Here is a 17046-nt window from a genome sequence, read left to right as displayed (position 1 = left end):
TAGAATGCTGGGAAAGTGAGACTTTCTCTTTAAGAAAAGATCTGTATAATGATGAGTGAAGACAGAAGTTATTAACTTGGACAAATTCCACTTAAATGCACATTACAGTGGACAGGTCATATACCTCTAAATGAGAAGCTTTGCAATGAAAAAATTGTGAGATTTCTGTCATTGGTGCCACAGCTGGGGTATCATTAAACAAAAAAGGACACTCAAGCCCAAACTACTCCCCACCCCCCCCCCCCCCCCAAAAAAACCCACTCAAAAAAAAAAAAAAAAAAAAAAAAAAAAAACCCAAACACATATGAAATTTGCTTTCACTTCATTCCAAAGTCTCAACCCTTCTGACCAATTCCACCAGCTCAACTGAAACTTGCTTACACAGTAAATGCAACAAAATAGCATAAGCCTAGAAAACAGAACCAGACTAAGACAGCACATTTCTCTTCCTCCTTTGAAACTGCCACTCAAATATCATCTGTATTTAACATTTCTTGTTTCTAAAAATCAAGGCAAGTGCCTAATCCTCAGCCACTCCAGCTGCCAACTCCGAGTCAACTACAAACTGTTAATGAATGTGCATTTGGGCTAAGGACTGTGACTCTCATTTGCAAACTGATTTTAAAAAGACTGAAGCAATTTTTGTCCTCTATTCTGTTCCTTCCTGTCCTTAAGGTTAGACCTCTGTTCTGACAAGACTGCATCTGTTGCTTAAACACTGCCCTCTACAACTGTACATTTAAGCATTTAAACAAACTACTGTAGCCTTTAAGCTGCGTTTATACAGAAGGCTGCAGCAGCTGAGGAGACAAACCAAGACACCCACTGACAGTGTGGGACTGCACCCCCAAGCACTGGGGCCAGGCAAACAGGCATGGCAATAATTGCATTGTCATCTCACTTTAACATGCTTGCAAACAGAAATCAAAGCTCTAAGCAGCGAGTAAGAGTGAAATTGGTGGGGATATCTTCAGGTTTGGTCTACTGCACTCTAAGATAACTAAATGAAATATGGATTCCAGGATAATGGCACATCACATACACCAGCATTTCCAATTGCTTGCAATGGCCAATACTGAAATGATGATCTCAAATCATGCACAATATTGATGTTGTATTATGTTCTACATCAACCAGTCCTGGTGGACCTTCACCTGTCCATCTCCTTTGAGCCACGCAGCAGCGGCAGTGCCCTGCTCCAGCAGGAAGCTGAAAACACCACGTTCTCCTTTTTCTTTGCCCTTGTACAAAGGTACTTGCACCCCACCTCACGAGCTGCTGGAGTGAAGCAGAACAGAAATAGACTGTGGGGACAGCGGAGGGTTTGTGATGTGGGACACAAGACGCAACAGGATGCTGCAGTGGTGCAGAGATGCGGAACTGAGGAACCAGTCCAACCCCACCTCCTGCTACAGCGCCCACCAGAGCAGGTGTCTCAGCAGGTCTTGGTTTTCTAGACAGGTCACATCGGCTGCCATGAGAAAAGGCAAGTAGTGCTCTTATGAGGGCATTACTCCACCTCTCCACGCACCACCCTCATTAAAAATCTCACCAATCTCTTACACAAATAGTTCAACAGTCTCATGATTTGCAGAGATGTATCAGGCTACTTTTTAGTTTGGTACTGGTTACTTTGATTAAAGTAGTCATGACCTCTCAGAGTCAGAGCTGGTGAACAAAAATCTGTTTATATGAAAAAAAGGAGAATTTTTAAGGACAACACCCAACAAATATGGACTGAAGAGCTATCTTTAAAATGAATGAAAAGGAAGGAGGTGAAGCCTTAGAAGATTGGAATTGTGCAGAGGGGTATGAAATCTACCAAAAATAAATGCTCTTGTCCCAGAGGACAAGTTTCTATGGTGAATTTCAGGATTAAAATACTTCTTTAATTCACCTTCAAACTTCAAGTCTGAACCTTGGAGATAGAAAATTACAGAGGAAGAAACTTCCCTTCTGTGGCATCTCTGAAGTTCCAGCTCCTCACCAAGAAAAAGAAGTGCAGAGAAGGCACGTAAGTGAAATGTTCTAAATACTGACTTTCGTAACAACTTTTTCAAAATTTCACCTTGGATTCAGCTTGGCATTAGACAGTTTTACCTTGCTTGACCAAAGTGGTTTTTTCTAGTGAATGCTGGGGCATTCAAATCCCTGTACAGTCGTACATTCAAACCACAGACATTTCCACTTTGTTTCTGTCTTTTAAAGCCTTTGTGCTCAATGTGTGCTTGATTGCAGAACTCAGGCTTGCCCTTACTGCTTTAAAAAGTACTTCCACATAGTGCTGAGAACGATTTGTTTCAGCAGCTGGCACAGACACAGACTAGGCAAGCATGAAACCAGATGCCCAAGTGTTTGCACTCGGACTTGCCGAGATTTTAGCATGAGCATAACTGTTGAGACAACTGCCACTGAGTAATTCTGAGACCTAAGATCGCTTCTCTGTTTACATTTTTACTACTCTCAGAGTATTGGGAAAGCACTGACTGGCAGTTCCTGAAGGACCAAGACTTACAATCTACACCTTATGTTCACACAGGAACACTTTGGCAGGAAGACCCTCCCAGCACAATCTCCTGCATCCAGCAGAGGTTCTCCCAGAAGGGAAAATTGTTAGTGCCTCCCATCCCCATGGATTCTTTGTTTGTGCACAGAGACTGCCTCTGGTTATGCCTAACAGTCCTGGATTGAGCTAAGACCACCAATTCATCGAGTGCTAACTGCCAAGGATGTGTCAGCTGGATGTCAGAAGACTGAATTGAAGAATTAACATTCTTGTTGCACTATTTCACAAAAAAATTCACGTAATTTATGTGACATCTTTTGCTCAGCTTTTTCTTCTAAAGAAGGTAAGAAATGGAGACAAGGCTCTGTTAGTTACTTCATCAGCACCCTTTGTACAACATATTTTGCCTTTCTGCACCTCAGTTTCTCCATCTGCTAAATACTGGTGCTCTATTTTGAGAAGATCCAGCCAAAAGAAGTGCTGCATGAACCAGTATCTTTATTCTTAATGCACTTCACAACAAAATTTTCTTCTTCTCTAAGTGAAATAGTCTGAAAAGTTTCTTTCCACCGGTTTGAGCTGGTTTTTGATACCATGCTGCCCCAGCAGCTCGCCCAGAGCCACATTAAAAGAGAACTGATGTCATGCAGCCTTGCCTCCACACACCACCTGGACATGGTAACTGCTGCCACTGCAATTTAATTCTTGCTTGCTGTTTGCAAATTTCAGTTCCTCTGGCTGTGTGCTGTAAAAATTTTGATTCATACTTTGCTTTCCAAATATTGTGGCTTTTCTTGTGCAACTGCTTAAGAAAGATGGCCTGTATTGTGCAAAAGGATCTCTTATGACACAGTGCATGCACAGTGTAACAGTCAAAGCCCCTTAAGAGCCTGGCTGTTCTTTCTAGCTTTATTTCATGTCAAGATGCACATTAGCTGTTTTTCAACAGAGGTCACAGTGGAAATACCAGATGTACCTTGCTGTTCATGGTTCAAATTCTACAAGCAGAAGGTGCTGATACTGCAAGGTGGCAGGCACCTGCTGGAACAGGCTGAGCTTTCCCAGCCCCTCCTGGCTCCTGCACCCCTCAGGATGAAGTCTGTAGAGGCAGCAGAATACCCAAAAGGCACTCTGCCAGACATCACGCAAAACAGAGCATCACCCCACATATTCCCTCTTCTTTGATTTTCCTCTGCTACTTGGTATAACTGCAGAAAGCTTCCAGCACCCTTCACCAACAGGTCACTCCACAAAGCAAGTTAGCAAGTTTCATCAGCTTGATCTGTCCACCATGCCAAAAATCAAGATGAAGCCAGGCACACTTAGGGAAAGAAAGGACTGCTTAACAGTCAAAAAGAGGAAAACACACATTTCTTCAGGGACTGTTTTGCTCACTGAGTAATTGCCACATTTGGCAAACATACAAAAAACCCAACCCAAACCAACAACAAACATCAAAGCAAAGTAATAAAAACTGTGCATAAGTGTTAATTTATAACAACAGGAACTGTCCACAGCTGATTTTGTCAGAGAACCACCATAGCTAGTGAATAGGGAAAGATTATGTAAGGATGTCATATGTCTTAGTGACCCATTCTAACCACAGAAGTGTTTACTTCAATGCAGAAGTATTGATCTGTGCTTCTTTTTGACTTCTTCCATTTATCTAAAACCAATACTCTTTCCAAATGTGTTTAGTTCAAAAGCCTGGACTATACTTTCAATTCCAGTGGTCCAGTTTTGTTTCTAAATGCTTTTGCTCTTGTTTCCTAACTTTAACGTGCAGTTATTCTGGCAAATGCTTCTTCTAAGTGTTGAAGAATGAATACACAGAAGTGAAAAAAGTCATCTACAGGTAAGATTCTCTGTCCTTGCACAAGGGCTTTGCAATCATTGGAAAGGAAAGCAGTAGCAAGCAAGAACATGGAGGCAATGTCACAGCCAGAGGACTGAACACAGTACAACACTGGGAGCTCGGTGCTGGCAAAGTGGAACCCCTACTCACTAAAAAGCCCAGCAAAATAGGTACTGCAACACTCAATGCACTGTATTTCATGTCCTCTCTACCATTTAATGACTAGGTTAAAAACTCCCATGGTACTTTTCTCTGCTATTAATAACTTAATTGGTAAATCTCACTTTTCACCTATACCTCCCAAAAACACTGTCTTTGGTCATATAGCCTGAAAACCATTACTTATTTAGTGACAAGTTTGTTTTCAGAACATGTTCTCCTTGTGTGAACAGGCAACTTGTGCCAGCACAGAGGATGGGACATGTATTTGTAACAGTGGTAGTTTCCCACATACATTTTAAAGAGCCAACAAAGGAGACAAACTCTGTGAAAAGTGTCTCCTCCCCAATATGCATCTCTCGTTTTCCTGTTGAGGGATCATGCCTCTGACAAACCAGTGCTCAAAGCAAATGCACTTCTGCAGCTCTTTGGAAAGCTTCCCCCACTGTTCTGCCATTATTGTCTTGTCAACACCCTCTCCTCACAAACAGCTGCTTCTCATCTGAACTGATTTCTGAGCACAGTTTCAGTAATACAACAAACAGAACCTCCAGCACCCAGAGGGATATGAGGTAAAAAATTATATGCAAGTGTCCAGTGATTATCGTTTGAAGTCTTTCATTTTCTTCAATAAAAAAGGAAGTAAATAAAAGAGAAATGATCAAGCATCCTTCATATGAAGGACCAAAGTACCTTCAGCCAACAGTATCTCAGCTGACAACTGTCAATGTTGACACTGATTTGGGTAATTAACATCCAGTTCCTTTTCACACTGTCCTGAAGTAGTTGACAGCCATTCAAACTGTATTTCCTTTCTGTCTCCTCCTCCACAGATTGAACAAAATAAAAGATCCCAAGTAATGATGGCAAGAGAGTAATGGCAAAAATCTAAGGAAGGCTGATAAAAGATATTTCTAGCATTTCTGACCTGGCACCTAGAACTCTCACATAATAACAAAGCATCAGAAGTAACACCACCCACATCAGCACCCTCAAGGAAAAGCTAGCACTGCGTCTGGGTGTGAGCTCCAATCTACCCGAATCCTGCTTTAGCAGCAAGTGCCAGAGCCTGGGGTGGGACCTAGGCCATGCCTCCACTGGTGAGCCCACAGGGCCAGGACACGCACCTGAGCCTTGCAGTTCTGGGAGAAAACTGGGAGAATGTTTCTGGCGTTGTCTGGCCTGGGCCTGTTAGCATTGTCCCAAACAAGTGTCAGGCATGGTGCCAGTGTGGGCAGCCAAGCACCGTCCCAGGGGGCAGTCCAAATGCAGCCATCCTGCTGGAGACTGGAGTTCAGCACTACAAGGCAGGACCAGACCATGCCACAGGGCCAAAGAGTAAGGACTGGCACTGTTTTGTTTACTACGCTTGTAGCCTAAGTCTCTTGCTGAACAATACAGGGCATTAACCACTGACCAGGTCTAACAACACAGATAAACTTTTGTGTCCACGCCTTCTCCTCTGTGACCTACATATTAAATAGCACACAGCCTACTCGTGTACACCTACATTAAGCTTGTCCAATTTTCCCACAACAACATGGATGCTATTTAAGAATCAGGTTTTAAGAGTCCTAAAAATTTCACAACCTTCTGTTACTGCCCCTTCATACAAAATGGAAGGGGCAGTAGCCACCTTGTGATGAGGTTAACAGCCAAGGCTCCCTGTGAGGTGACACTCAAAGCAGTTGCCAGATAAAACAGAAAGTCCCATGGGATCAGAGACCTTGCTATGCAGCTGAAACCCATCTACCTACCTGAGATAAGAATTTGCATTTTAGTGAGTTCTTATCAAGAGTCTGCCACCTAAGCAAGGCCCTACACCAGTGACACACACACTTTGAATATCAGGGAACTCCTCTCATTGTCAGCTTCCTCAGCATCCAAAATAACCCCTGAATGCAACCTTTTATGTCTTCCCCTCTTTCCTGACAAGTGTTTCCCTTATGTATCCCATGACAAACCATGCTAGGATGCCAGAAGCATGAGCAGGCAAAACTTTCAAGACAGAAGTGTTATCACTAATGTGATTTACTGTAGATAAAAGAAGGTGTAAGAGGGTATGGATGATGTTGTTAGGCCTTTTTTTTTTAATCTAGGCCCATTTTGTCATGTACAAAGGTAGTAAACATCTGGAAGACATTCGGTAAATTGAGAGTCATGGGTTAAAAGCTGTTTCTTGGTAAATTGCTCAGATCTCAAAGATAAGCATCACTCCTTGGTGGCAAGCTCAGCAGTCAGTGACACTGGTGCAAAGGACTGCAGCAACCTCTCTGCAGAAGAGGTGCTCTCAGGGAAGGGGCAAGCACTGTGCCTCTCAGGCATCAGCACTTGCTCATTCTGACACCCTGGGCCAAGGCATGTCAGCAGAAAGGATGTGGGTTTGGTGTCACTGGCAGCAGGCTCTGGTTCACAACTAAACCAGCAGCCTGATAAGTGCAAGCCAGGCTCCTGGCCCGATCACATCAAGTTCCACGCCCAAAACATACAGTGAAACAGCTCCTAACACATGCTTGAGGCAGGAGCCCTGGAAATGTGGGTCCTATCCCTTAGCTAGTGGTAACTTAACAACTGACAAATCCACAGGGAATATATAAACAGCACTCTGCCTATCAGATTGTTTGCTCCTTCTTTTTTTTTTTAATTGAAAGTGTATTACTGAGCTAAATAAATTAAGACTAGTCTACAAAGATTTTTTTAAGGACTAAACAACTGCATTTGTTAAAAAAAAAGGTGTCCTTATTTTAGATAAGCAAAGTGGTTTGGGAACCAACAAATTAACCTGTTGGCACAAGAAATGACCACAGCAAAACCAGAAGTACAAAATGAAAGGTTAAGAATGGTCACAAAATCTACTCCATGAGTCATGAGACATCAGATTAACTGCAACAAGTTATTATTTGTATGGCTGATATGCTTCCATAAAAATAATTTCTGCAGTAGGAATAGCTGAGAATACTGAGAATGACCCAGTATCCTCACGTGAACCTAAATGTTCCTGTAACTCAGTTCCACAGTCCCATCATGTCATACCAACTTTTAAATAATCAGGATTCAGAAATCTGTGGCCCCCTCTGCAACTCAAAGATACATGACATAAAATTGTCACTGTTTCCAGAACTGTAGGAAGTGTCAGTGTCACTGCCAGCTGGTTTGTAACAAGTTCTTGTGCTGATAGCACTGGGTGAAAGGGCAGACAGGCCTAAGAGGAGCCCCACAGTGCCAGAACAGTAAATTCTGTCTTTCTGTCCCTAGGCTTCAAGCGGCCTATCAGAGCAACATTCAGCTTTGGGCACTCGGTGTCTCCTGGCCTGACATATGGCATTCAGCTGTGTAAGCAAGGAGGAAGACTCATTAGGAAGGGTGAAGGAACTGTTTTCTCATCACAGTTTTCTCTTATTCTGCTCTTGAGAGCTGCAGTTCAAAGAGAGCCAATGTCTCTTCACATGAATGGCATCCACAGAAGGGTGAAGGTGAGATGCAGAAGGCAGGTGTTCTAACCCTGAGGTTCTGCCCCAGAACAGATCCACCGCAGTTCTCTATGTCTGCTACAGCTTGACTCAATCACACCTGCAGAGGTAGTGTGAAAGCTTTAATCATGCCCGACTGGGTAATTAAAAAGGACTCTTCATCTGCAGCAATGTTTAAATCCAACACTTTGCTGAGATCTCAGGCATGTTGTTGGTGCAATCCCCAGTCCAAGCCTCAATTCGTGGCACAGAAGGGAAAAGCAGTCAAAGGTAGTGTTCAGTCTAGATGAGATGGCTTTGCAAGAATTGCATTGCTCCACAAGAAGTCTTTGTAACCAATTGAGAAAGGACATGGTTGCTTATTTCAAGTCTTTTCTTGTCACTAGCTGTACCCACTCCTGGTAACCAGGACAGGCTGCCATTTGCACAGGAATTTCAAGCATCATCAAAACCAAAAGATACACTGTCATTTACATCCTAAACCACACTACAAATGTGCAAGGCCTTTACCATTGCAGGCTGGAAATCCATTGGGGAAACAAAAATAGAAAAGGGATTCTACAGCTGGAAAGAAGACAGAAATTCATACAGTCCCTTTATGTTTTCTTGTAAGAGCCTGAAGCAAACAATAAACAGGCAACAGAAATAAGTAATTTCTTGAAAGCTTAATCTGTCCCAGACTCATCTGGGTGCCCAAAGGTAGACAATGCCCTTGGGAGATCCTGCTTTTTCAAGCCTCAGAAACCCTCTGGGAGTGCTGGGATGTGGAAAGGGGGAAAGGGGGCCTGCAAACACATCACCCTCTACCCCTTAGGAGGGTTCAGCGTTGCACTTCCAGGGCACCCACAGGAGTCTGAATACCTGACTGCTCCCATAAATGCTTTATGCTGACACCCAGTTGTTGGTGTGAGCAATGAGTTGCTCCCAAATGCAGGTACAAACGCAGCCAAATCTTTCTCTCCTGTGACAATAATACTCTGTATACTGTACAAAACCTGTAAGTAATCCACTGCCTCGCTTGGTACTGCTAAAGCCTTGGGAGTGCCTTGCACCTGGTGTTTTGGGCACTAGAGTTCAGGACACAAAGAGATTACAGAATCCAGATAACAGCACAGGAATTATCAGAAGTAAAATTAAATAGTTTTTGAGAAAGAAAATGAAACAATTTGACAATTTAGCATAATCTGAAGCAAAATGTGAAAACATTCTTGAAATATTTAAGCAATTGACACAAAGGAAAAAAGAGCACTAGAAGATTAGACATTATGTTAGGCATTAAGAAGACATCTTTAATACTAACAACATCTAAACACCAGGATAATCCATCAGAAATTAACATCTTTCCATATCAGAACATGATGGGATGGTTTGTCTAGATTCTCTCCAAGGCTGCTTTTCATGATTCCATGATACAGTGTAAAATTTCATTTCTCCCCCCCCCTGCAAACCAGTACTTCTGCCTATGGCACAAATACTGTGTGACCTAGGGAGTAGAAAATTATCAAAGCTTTTAAACTTTTTTGCTTCCTAGATTTAGGGACAAACCAGTTTCCCATAATGAGTATCAGTCTGCTTCCTGCAAATATCAGCTGAAAATGCTGTAAAATCAAACATGCATCCAGCTATGTATGGAGCAACTGCAATACTCTGCTCTCTGCGATGCTTGGTTCACTTTTTGCTCTCCATGCCCTTTCTACCAGAGCCCAGGGCCTTTGTCCCTCCCTTGCCTCAGCTCCCACAGTGCTATCACAGGAGAGGTTTGCTGCAGAGGCACCAGCGTGGCTCTGGGAAAGCCCAGGGCAGCCAAGCACTCCCTCCTCCCTCAGAGATCATGGCACATGTTCAAACAGCAACTGGCGTGCCTGAAATGAGAGGGAGGGACAAACTGCAAAAGGGCTGATTGATCTCAGCACAGCAGCCAAGAGCAGGGAGACATGCAGAGCCAGAAAGAGGTCAGACACCTCATTCCAAAGGATGGAACAAGAGCAAAGTAAGTCTGAGATAAAGGGTAAAAAGGGTCAGATGCACACCAAGCTGGAATGAGTTAAGGGAAGCAAAGAGGAATTAGTTTCTCACCTGTATGGCAGAAAACTGGTGAAAGTACACAGGGGATTTATTGATATTTTCTCACCATGGAAATTCTGTGAGAGTGCAAAAAGAATAAACACCTTTTTTCACATAAAAACCCTCTGAACCCCTATGTAACTGATTTGTAAAGCCTCACTGCAAAAGGCATGGGCTCAGCACACTATATTCAAAGCGACACACTAAGTTCATACAGCTCAGAGCAGGAGAGAACCTGGGTATTCTGGATCCTCCAGCCCTGATCTTAGACCCATGGCTGTAAACTGCGCTCTCTAGACCACAGGCTCAGAAGAATAAATATTTTCAGAGCTCTCTCTTTGCTTTGTTTTGCTTTTCAGTGTCTCACTTTTGCTTCATCTATCTACATCCAGATTGTTTTCTTCACTTTCTTTCTTTGTATCTGGAGTAAAAAAACCTTTTAATCTATTTGCATTTCAGCCTTTAGCTGCTGATTTTGCACTACATTTGGTCTAAATAGAGAACTGTACTAATAGAACTGCCAACCTCAAATTCAAGAGTCAAAACAACAGCCCCCAAAAACTCAGAAGCATTTTTGTTTAGCTAATGTTCTATCTTCAATTCGTGCTTTACAACCAGAAGGGCTACCAACATGTCATTTAAAATTAAATCCGTGATCTTCCTCAATTTGCATGCATCAGGAACCAGACTTAAAAAAAAAAAAAGCTCTGTGACTTTAAAACTAAACAGAACATCTTTTGCAGTTCTAACAACTGGCTGTAGGTGACCAACTGACCCAAAGTAACAGATCAGCAAAGGTAATTTAGATCACTTCCAAGCAATTTCCTTTCCCATCTCCTTCCTCTCCCAAGAATGCTCTTTTAGCTGTCTCCTAATAAAGAAGCACCATTACCCAAACCATATGGTTCACCTTCCAGAATCAGTGTTTATCTGTATCTACGGAGGGTGAACAGGCAGAGAACAGGGTAGGACAGGAAACCACAGCTCACAGCTGAGACAAATGGTCTGTTTGCTACTCTATTAGAGCACCAGAGCCTCATCTGGGATGCAAACAAGATTGTGAAATAGAAAGGGAAGGAGGGGGGGGAAGACCAAACAAAGCCTGTGATGCTTATCATGTTTCAAGATGGGTGGAGTGCAAAACCCAGAGACAGATCAATTACACCTACAAGGCAAGCAAGAAAGAGGAGCAAAACACAAATATTTTGAGTCTGTAGGATGTGGGCTAATTTATGTGATGGCACATGTCCTAATGTACCATTTATAGAATTGATAGGATTGAAGAGGACTTCTAATTTTCATACAAAAATAAAGGAATGCATGACAATAAAACCTAAAAGTAGTATTGGTACAATTACTTGTTCAATTTGATACCTATCTGGTAACAATTCACCTTTCCTACTGTTTTCATGCCTGCACAGAACAAGCAGCAATTGCTCAAGCTAAAATACATCCTGTCATTCTGACATTAAAATTAACAAGTTGATGGTTTGTATCTGGAAAGATGAAAGAGACATATATATACAATGTAGAGAACTATTTGGCTTTATATATTTGCAATTATCTAAGCTGTGGGAGCTGCATGTGCAGGTTTGAGCTGAATGTTCAATGAGATAAATGAATGTGAGGGAAAAAAGTGATGCAACAAAATACCTACCACTGCAACCCAGCGTACTGGATAACTACTGCTCCAACACTTCCACATGTAATTCATGATTATATCTACAAAATGGTAAAATAACCTTTTAAAAACCTGACTGCCAACTGCTGTGTGTTCACCATTTCATCTGGTTTTAGAATGATGGTCGACAAGTATGTCTGAAATCGCTCAGGGCTCCTGTGTCTCCTTACTTGAGAGCTGGTCTTTAACTACTGAAATATTAGTGTCAGATTTGGCTGGGTTTCTGTGGAATGACCACAGAACAGTCAAACACACCACAGCCCTTCTTTCCCCAACAAACTGCGCATGACTTCTCTGCACCAAGTGACACTCCAAGCAAGAGCAGGCACCTAGAGGCTGGCTGAGCCTGAGGGCTGCAGCCTGCAGACACTGCACCTCCAGCAGAGCGCTGGCAGCCCCACATTCCTGCACAGACTGCATGCCACCAGACAGATGCTGGCATTTATCCAGCGGGTCACTCAAACTAAAACCACCTCGTGTGATTCCAAAAAAAAAGAAAGAGGTATTTACAAAATTACATAGGACAAGATAAACTTTCTGTAGATGTTACAGAGTTAAAAGAGGCCAAAGGATTAATTGAATCTTAAAGCTTGGATACTGAAAATCCTTATGGTTTATGATCACACCAGAGACTTAGAACAGAATTATCTGTCTTTATGCCTTTGACGTTTATCTTACTCCTGAAACTTTTACTGAAGTTCCATTAGGTCCTAACAATTTTCCACTTTGCTTCTTCTGTGATCAGTAGTTCTTTAATGATGTTAGCAGCAATACATTTCCATCTGCTCCATGCAGTTCTCCCTGCTGCTTAAAAAGTTTGTCTGTGTAATGTACTAGTACAGCCAGTAACACAGCTGCATATCTGCAGTATTGTCTATTAATACTCCTGAGTTACACAGCATTTCTTCAAGAATAATTCCATAATTAGCAATAGTACCATCCCTGCTTAACAAAATGGCAAACAAAATAGGACACCATATCGTGTGTGTATATTCGTAACTAAATCAGTAACTTCAGGTCATCAGCTCTGAGCTGGTAGAAGAGAGTTAGAACTCCATGTTCCATCACTTTAATTATTTAATTATTTAATTATAACTTTAATTATGCTTTATATTAAACTTTACATACTCACTTTATTAATTTATGAAAGCAAATTATGGACCACAATCTTTTAGGTAAAGCAAATAAGGGCTGAGTCCTTATGTTAATAATGAACCTATTTTCCCCTGCATCTTAGTGGGAAAACATTTCTAAATATAGAAAAAGAAAAGAAAAAGGAAACCTTTCCTTAAACATGATCATATATTCATCTCCTAAAACAGATTAAAATACTGTAAGTGAACTGAGGTTATTTTGATTCGTTTGCAAACACATAGTATTAAATACTTACAAGATTCTAAATAATTAAGAGATTCTTGTACATTACCAGGGAACACAGGAAGCTGCTGCTAGCAAGCATCTTCAGTGCTGTGAATAAACCCATAGAATTTAGCTGTTTGCTTTTTAAAACATTGTTTATTGAGAACACTTAATGAGGACTAGGGCTTCAATAGCAAATATTTAACCAAGAGCACAGATTCCCTCATACAAGCACAGCTGTCTCAGCCTACTTGGGGGAAATTCATTTTGATAATAAAAGATAGGAGCTTTAGCCTTCCTTTATTTAACCCAAGCTATCGACATTTCTTAGGCAAAGGAACCCATACCCCACATCTGTCTCATCTCCTTTTTGACAGGAACAAGTTTCCAGAAGATCGGGGTACTGCAGTTCTCCTGCACAAAACAGCAGTCTTTCAGGGCAGCCAAAATGACATCTGGATCAGATGGAGTACAAACCATTTCAGTACAATTCACACTAAGGACAAACCAACTCACCTTGCCAGTCACACTGGAGTGTTAACCGGGTACATTACCCCAGGCAGTACAAGAGTGTACGTTTATTTGGCACTGGGGAGGTGCTGCCCACACAGAACACGAGCTGGGGAAACAGAGATCCAGTGGCAAGGAGGGGTGGCTCCTGAGCAGGGATGCCAGCACGCTCAGGAGAGCCAGCAAACAGGAGCTGGGTGGCCTCCTGTGAGGCCAAGCACAGCTGAGAATACAGTCCCAGGGCTACAGCAGTACTTTCATCAGTGTCCTAAAGCTAAACTTTTGCATCTAGTCCCAGGGATTATATAGATGATGTTATCCTTGCACGTTGTATCGGCTGTCCAGTGTGGGAGGTGGGGCAGAATTCTTTCTTGTGGGCTGTTTTGTTAGAAGGATTAAGTTATGGCCATCCACATAATTTATGCAGAAAATATTTCACACTCCAAATTTTATTTTTAAAAATTTCATCCCGCTGCTGCTCCTTTTACCCTCACATGCTGCAGTAGATCCTCATTCTCCTTTCCTTGGGGTTAACAACATTCAGCTTTAAGAAAGCAGTTGTACAGAGATTCAGTCCATAAGATGTAGGTCAATGACTGAAGAAACTGACATTATTTAGGACAGCACATGAATATTTGACATGTGCACGAAGTTAAGCCTGTGTATGAATGCTGCTCATAACTAGGGCCCAAAGATGAAGAAGATCCTATCCCTCGGTGCTTTAATTACTAAATTAATTACTAAATTACTAAAACACAAATTCCATAGGGAGGTAAAGCTGCACTTCCAGAACCAACACCACAAGATAATACTATAGCCACTCTACACCTGGTGGCCAAGTGCCTCAGAAGGGCCCTAACTGCCAGCAGTGCCAGCCAAGACCGCAGCGAGTGCGCTCCACCAGGACCTTCTCCTGCCATCACCCAGGGCACATTACTCACTACTGCTCCAATGAAAACTGCCAAGTTAACAAATACAAATCAATAAAAGACCTGTTTTGTTTTTTTAATACATGAAAAACCCATTTAGCTAACACTATGAATACATTTAGCTGTAAGAACTGGAATTAAAAATATATGTAGCTTGAATCTACCTTCTAGCCTGCAGCTAACAAAATCTCAAATTCAGTACTTAGGACAGAGGAGTTTTCTGACGGATTTTGGTTTTGTTTTGTTTTGTCTGTAGGGTGGGGCTCTTCTACATCTTAGAAGAAAACCTCCTTACACTGAGACAGAACCACAGTTCTAAATGAAGCTAACTGGCACTTCAGTTGGAAAACTCAAATTAAAGGCTCGGAGTTCAATTACTGGCGAGAGAAGAGGAGGGTTCAAGTAGAGACCAGTTCATAAAACAACCACATCCTTGTCATTTATCTTTTATGTTAGACAGTTTTCCACTTTGGTGAATCTGAAAAACACTGAAGACAAACTAATTTTAAAAAACAAACAAAGAAAAATCTTGCCAGAAGGACAGGTCAAAAGGCGCCCAGGGTCTAAGCGCTTTTAGATGAAACCACAGTTTAGTCTTTATCTAGAAAAACACCAGAAAGAATTTCTGCCTTTTTAGAAACAACCTTTTAGAAATCTCTGCAGAGACTTCCTTTGCTTTGATTCTTGATCGCTGTGTGATCACTAGTTTATTTTTCTTTTATATCTATATCTATTTGTTATCGAGAAACTTTTACTACGGGCTCTTCCAGTTATTTGCAGGAGTGTGGTGGTACACAGATGAATTCCACATTTAGAACCTACATAGGAAAATGGAAATATCCAGATGGATTTTTTTCTTCTGAACTAGCCCGTGAATAATTTCAGAGGCAGGTATAATTGCTTCCACATGCACAGACACACCCGGCACAATCACAAATTTATGTTTACCATTTAACAAAGATACATGTACAATATTTATTTATAAACAACTGACAGTAAGGGTAGATTTTCCAAGTGAGCGTAAAAGGAACTTCTGAACAGCAACAACAACCAAAGGGAGGAGGCATTCTGAGAGCAGACCCACTCCTGGGTCGGTTCCTGCCGCCCCGCTGGGCCGGGAGCGCGGCGGGGCCGGGGGCGAGAGAACCGCGGCTCTGCCAGCCCCGCGCTGCCGGGCGGCCCCGGCCCCGGCCCCGGCCCCGGGCCTCTCCGCAGAAACTCCCTCTCGGCGGAGCGGACCCGGGCGCGGGCGCTTCCACAACTTGCAGCCCCCTCGCAGGGAGGAGCCGCCGGGAGGAGCCGCTGCGGCCGCCCGCCCGGCCCCGCCGTGCCCCCGAGGGCGCTCCCCAGCCCCGCGGCGCCACTCACCGACTGCAGGAAGCGGAGGGTCCCCACGTAGTCGCGCTCGGTGCTGAGGATCTCGTTGAGGACGCAGAGGCGGAGGCGCAGCTGGCGGTCGGTGTCCTTGGGGCAGCCGGCGGGCTCGGCGGCGCTGGGGGCGCCGGGTGGCGGCGGCGGCGGCGGCGGCGGCGGCTCCATGGTGGCGGCGCGGGCCGGGCGCTCCGCTCCCCGCTCCCTCAGGAGCCCCCCATGGCCCCCTCGGCCCTGCCTCGCCCGCGGGCCGAGGCGTTACAGGAGCCGGGCGCTGGGCGAAGCCCGGCTGTGGGACATGCCGGGTTAGCGGCGCGGCACCGCTGAATAGAGCGCGAAGGGAAGTCCCGGTGGCGGGGGGGAAGGAGGGACGGGGCGGGCGCAGGCGGTGGAGCCCGGCCCCGGGGGCCGGCGGAGGACAGTGGGGCGGGGCGACAGCGAGGGCAGTGCGGCTTTGTCATCTCCGCGTCCCGCGCACCCTCGTAGTCGCCTGTCCTCGGCTCCGCGTCCAGCACACCCTCATAGCCGCGTGTCCTCCTCGCACGCAGCCCTTCTCACGCATCGCCTCTCATCCGCGCCCCCCCATCTCCTCCCACACGCACTCCCTCACCCCCGTGCGCTGCAGACCCCACACACCTCGCCCTCGGCCCCCCTCCGCACTTCACAGTGTGTTGAGTTGCTGCACAGCCCGCGCAGAGCGGTCACACAGCGCAGCGCGGTCACACAGCCCGCACAGCGCGGTCACACAGCCCGCACAGCCCGCACAGCCCGCACAGCGCGGTCACACAGCGCGGTCACACAGCGCGGTCACACAGCGCGGTCACACAGCGCGGTCACACAGCGCGGCCGGACACGGGGCTCACCCCACGGCACACGGACACAGCACAGCGCGGTGAACACACCGCAGCTTCCCGCACGAGCAGGGACTTGCCCCCAGCCCTACAGGCCCTACACCGCTAAGCGGGGGTCGCACAGACGCCGCCGTTGTCACACAGGAATGTACACAGCACAATGGACACAAACGGGCAGAAATAAGGAATCACAGACTTCCATGCCAACAAAGAATAAATGCAAAAGCAGGTTTCATCGCTGTGAATCCAAAATGCAGAGGTTTTAAGTTAGTTGCAACTGCTTGTGCAAAG

The 17046-nt window shown here is 44.4% G+C and overlaps 1 protein-coding gene across 3 annotated transcripts in view; it reads right to left on the bottom strand.

The window, feature by feature from the left end:
* The window catches only part of PREX1 (phosphatidylinositol-3,4,5-trisphosphate dependent Rac exchange factor 1), a 121066-nt gene extending 104791 nt beyond the window's left edge, over positions 1 to 16275 (bottom strand). For all 3 annotated transcript variants that reach the window (XM_071447050.1, XM_071447051.1, XM_071447052.1), the window contains exon 1: positions 15902 to 16275. In XM_071447050.1, coding sequence (XP_071303151.1) covers positions 15902 to 16072 — 171 coding nt within the window. In that variant the 5' untranslated portion in view covers positions 16073 to 16275. The remainder of the gene's footprint in view (positions 1 to 15901) is intronic.
* Positions 16276 to 17046: the final 771 nt, after the last annotated feature.

This window comes from Agelaius tricolor, unplaced genomic scaffold (assembly GCF_023055355.1).
Source record: "Agelaius tricolor isolate 1412-34295 unplaced genomic scaffold, bAgeTri1.0.p SCAF_23, whole genome shotgun sequence".
NCBI classification, from domain to species: Eukaryota; Metazoa; Chordata; class Aves; order Passeriformes; family Icteridae; genus Agelaius; species Agelaius tricolor.
This window is presented reverse-complemented; position numbering and strand designations above follow the sequence as displayed.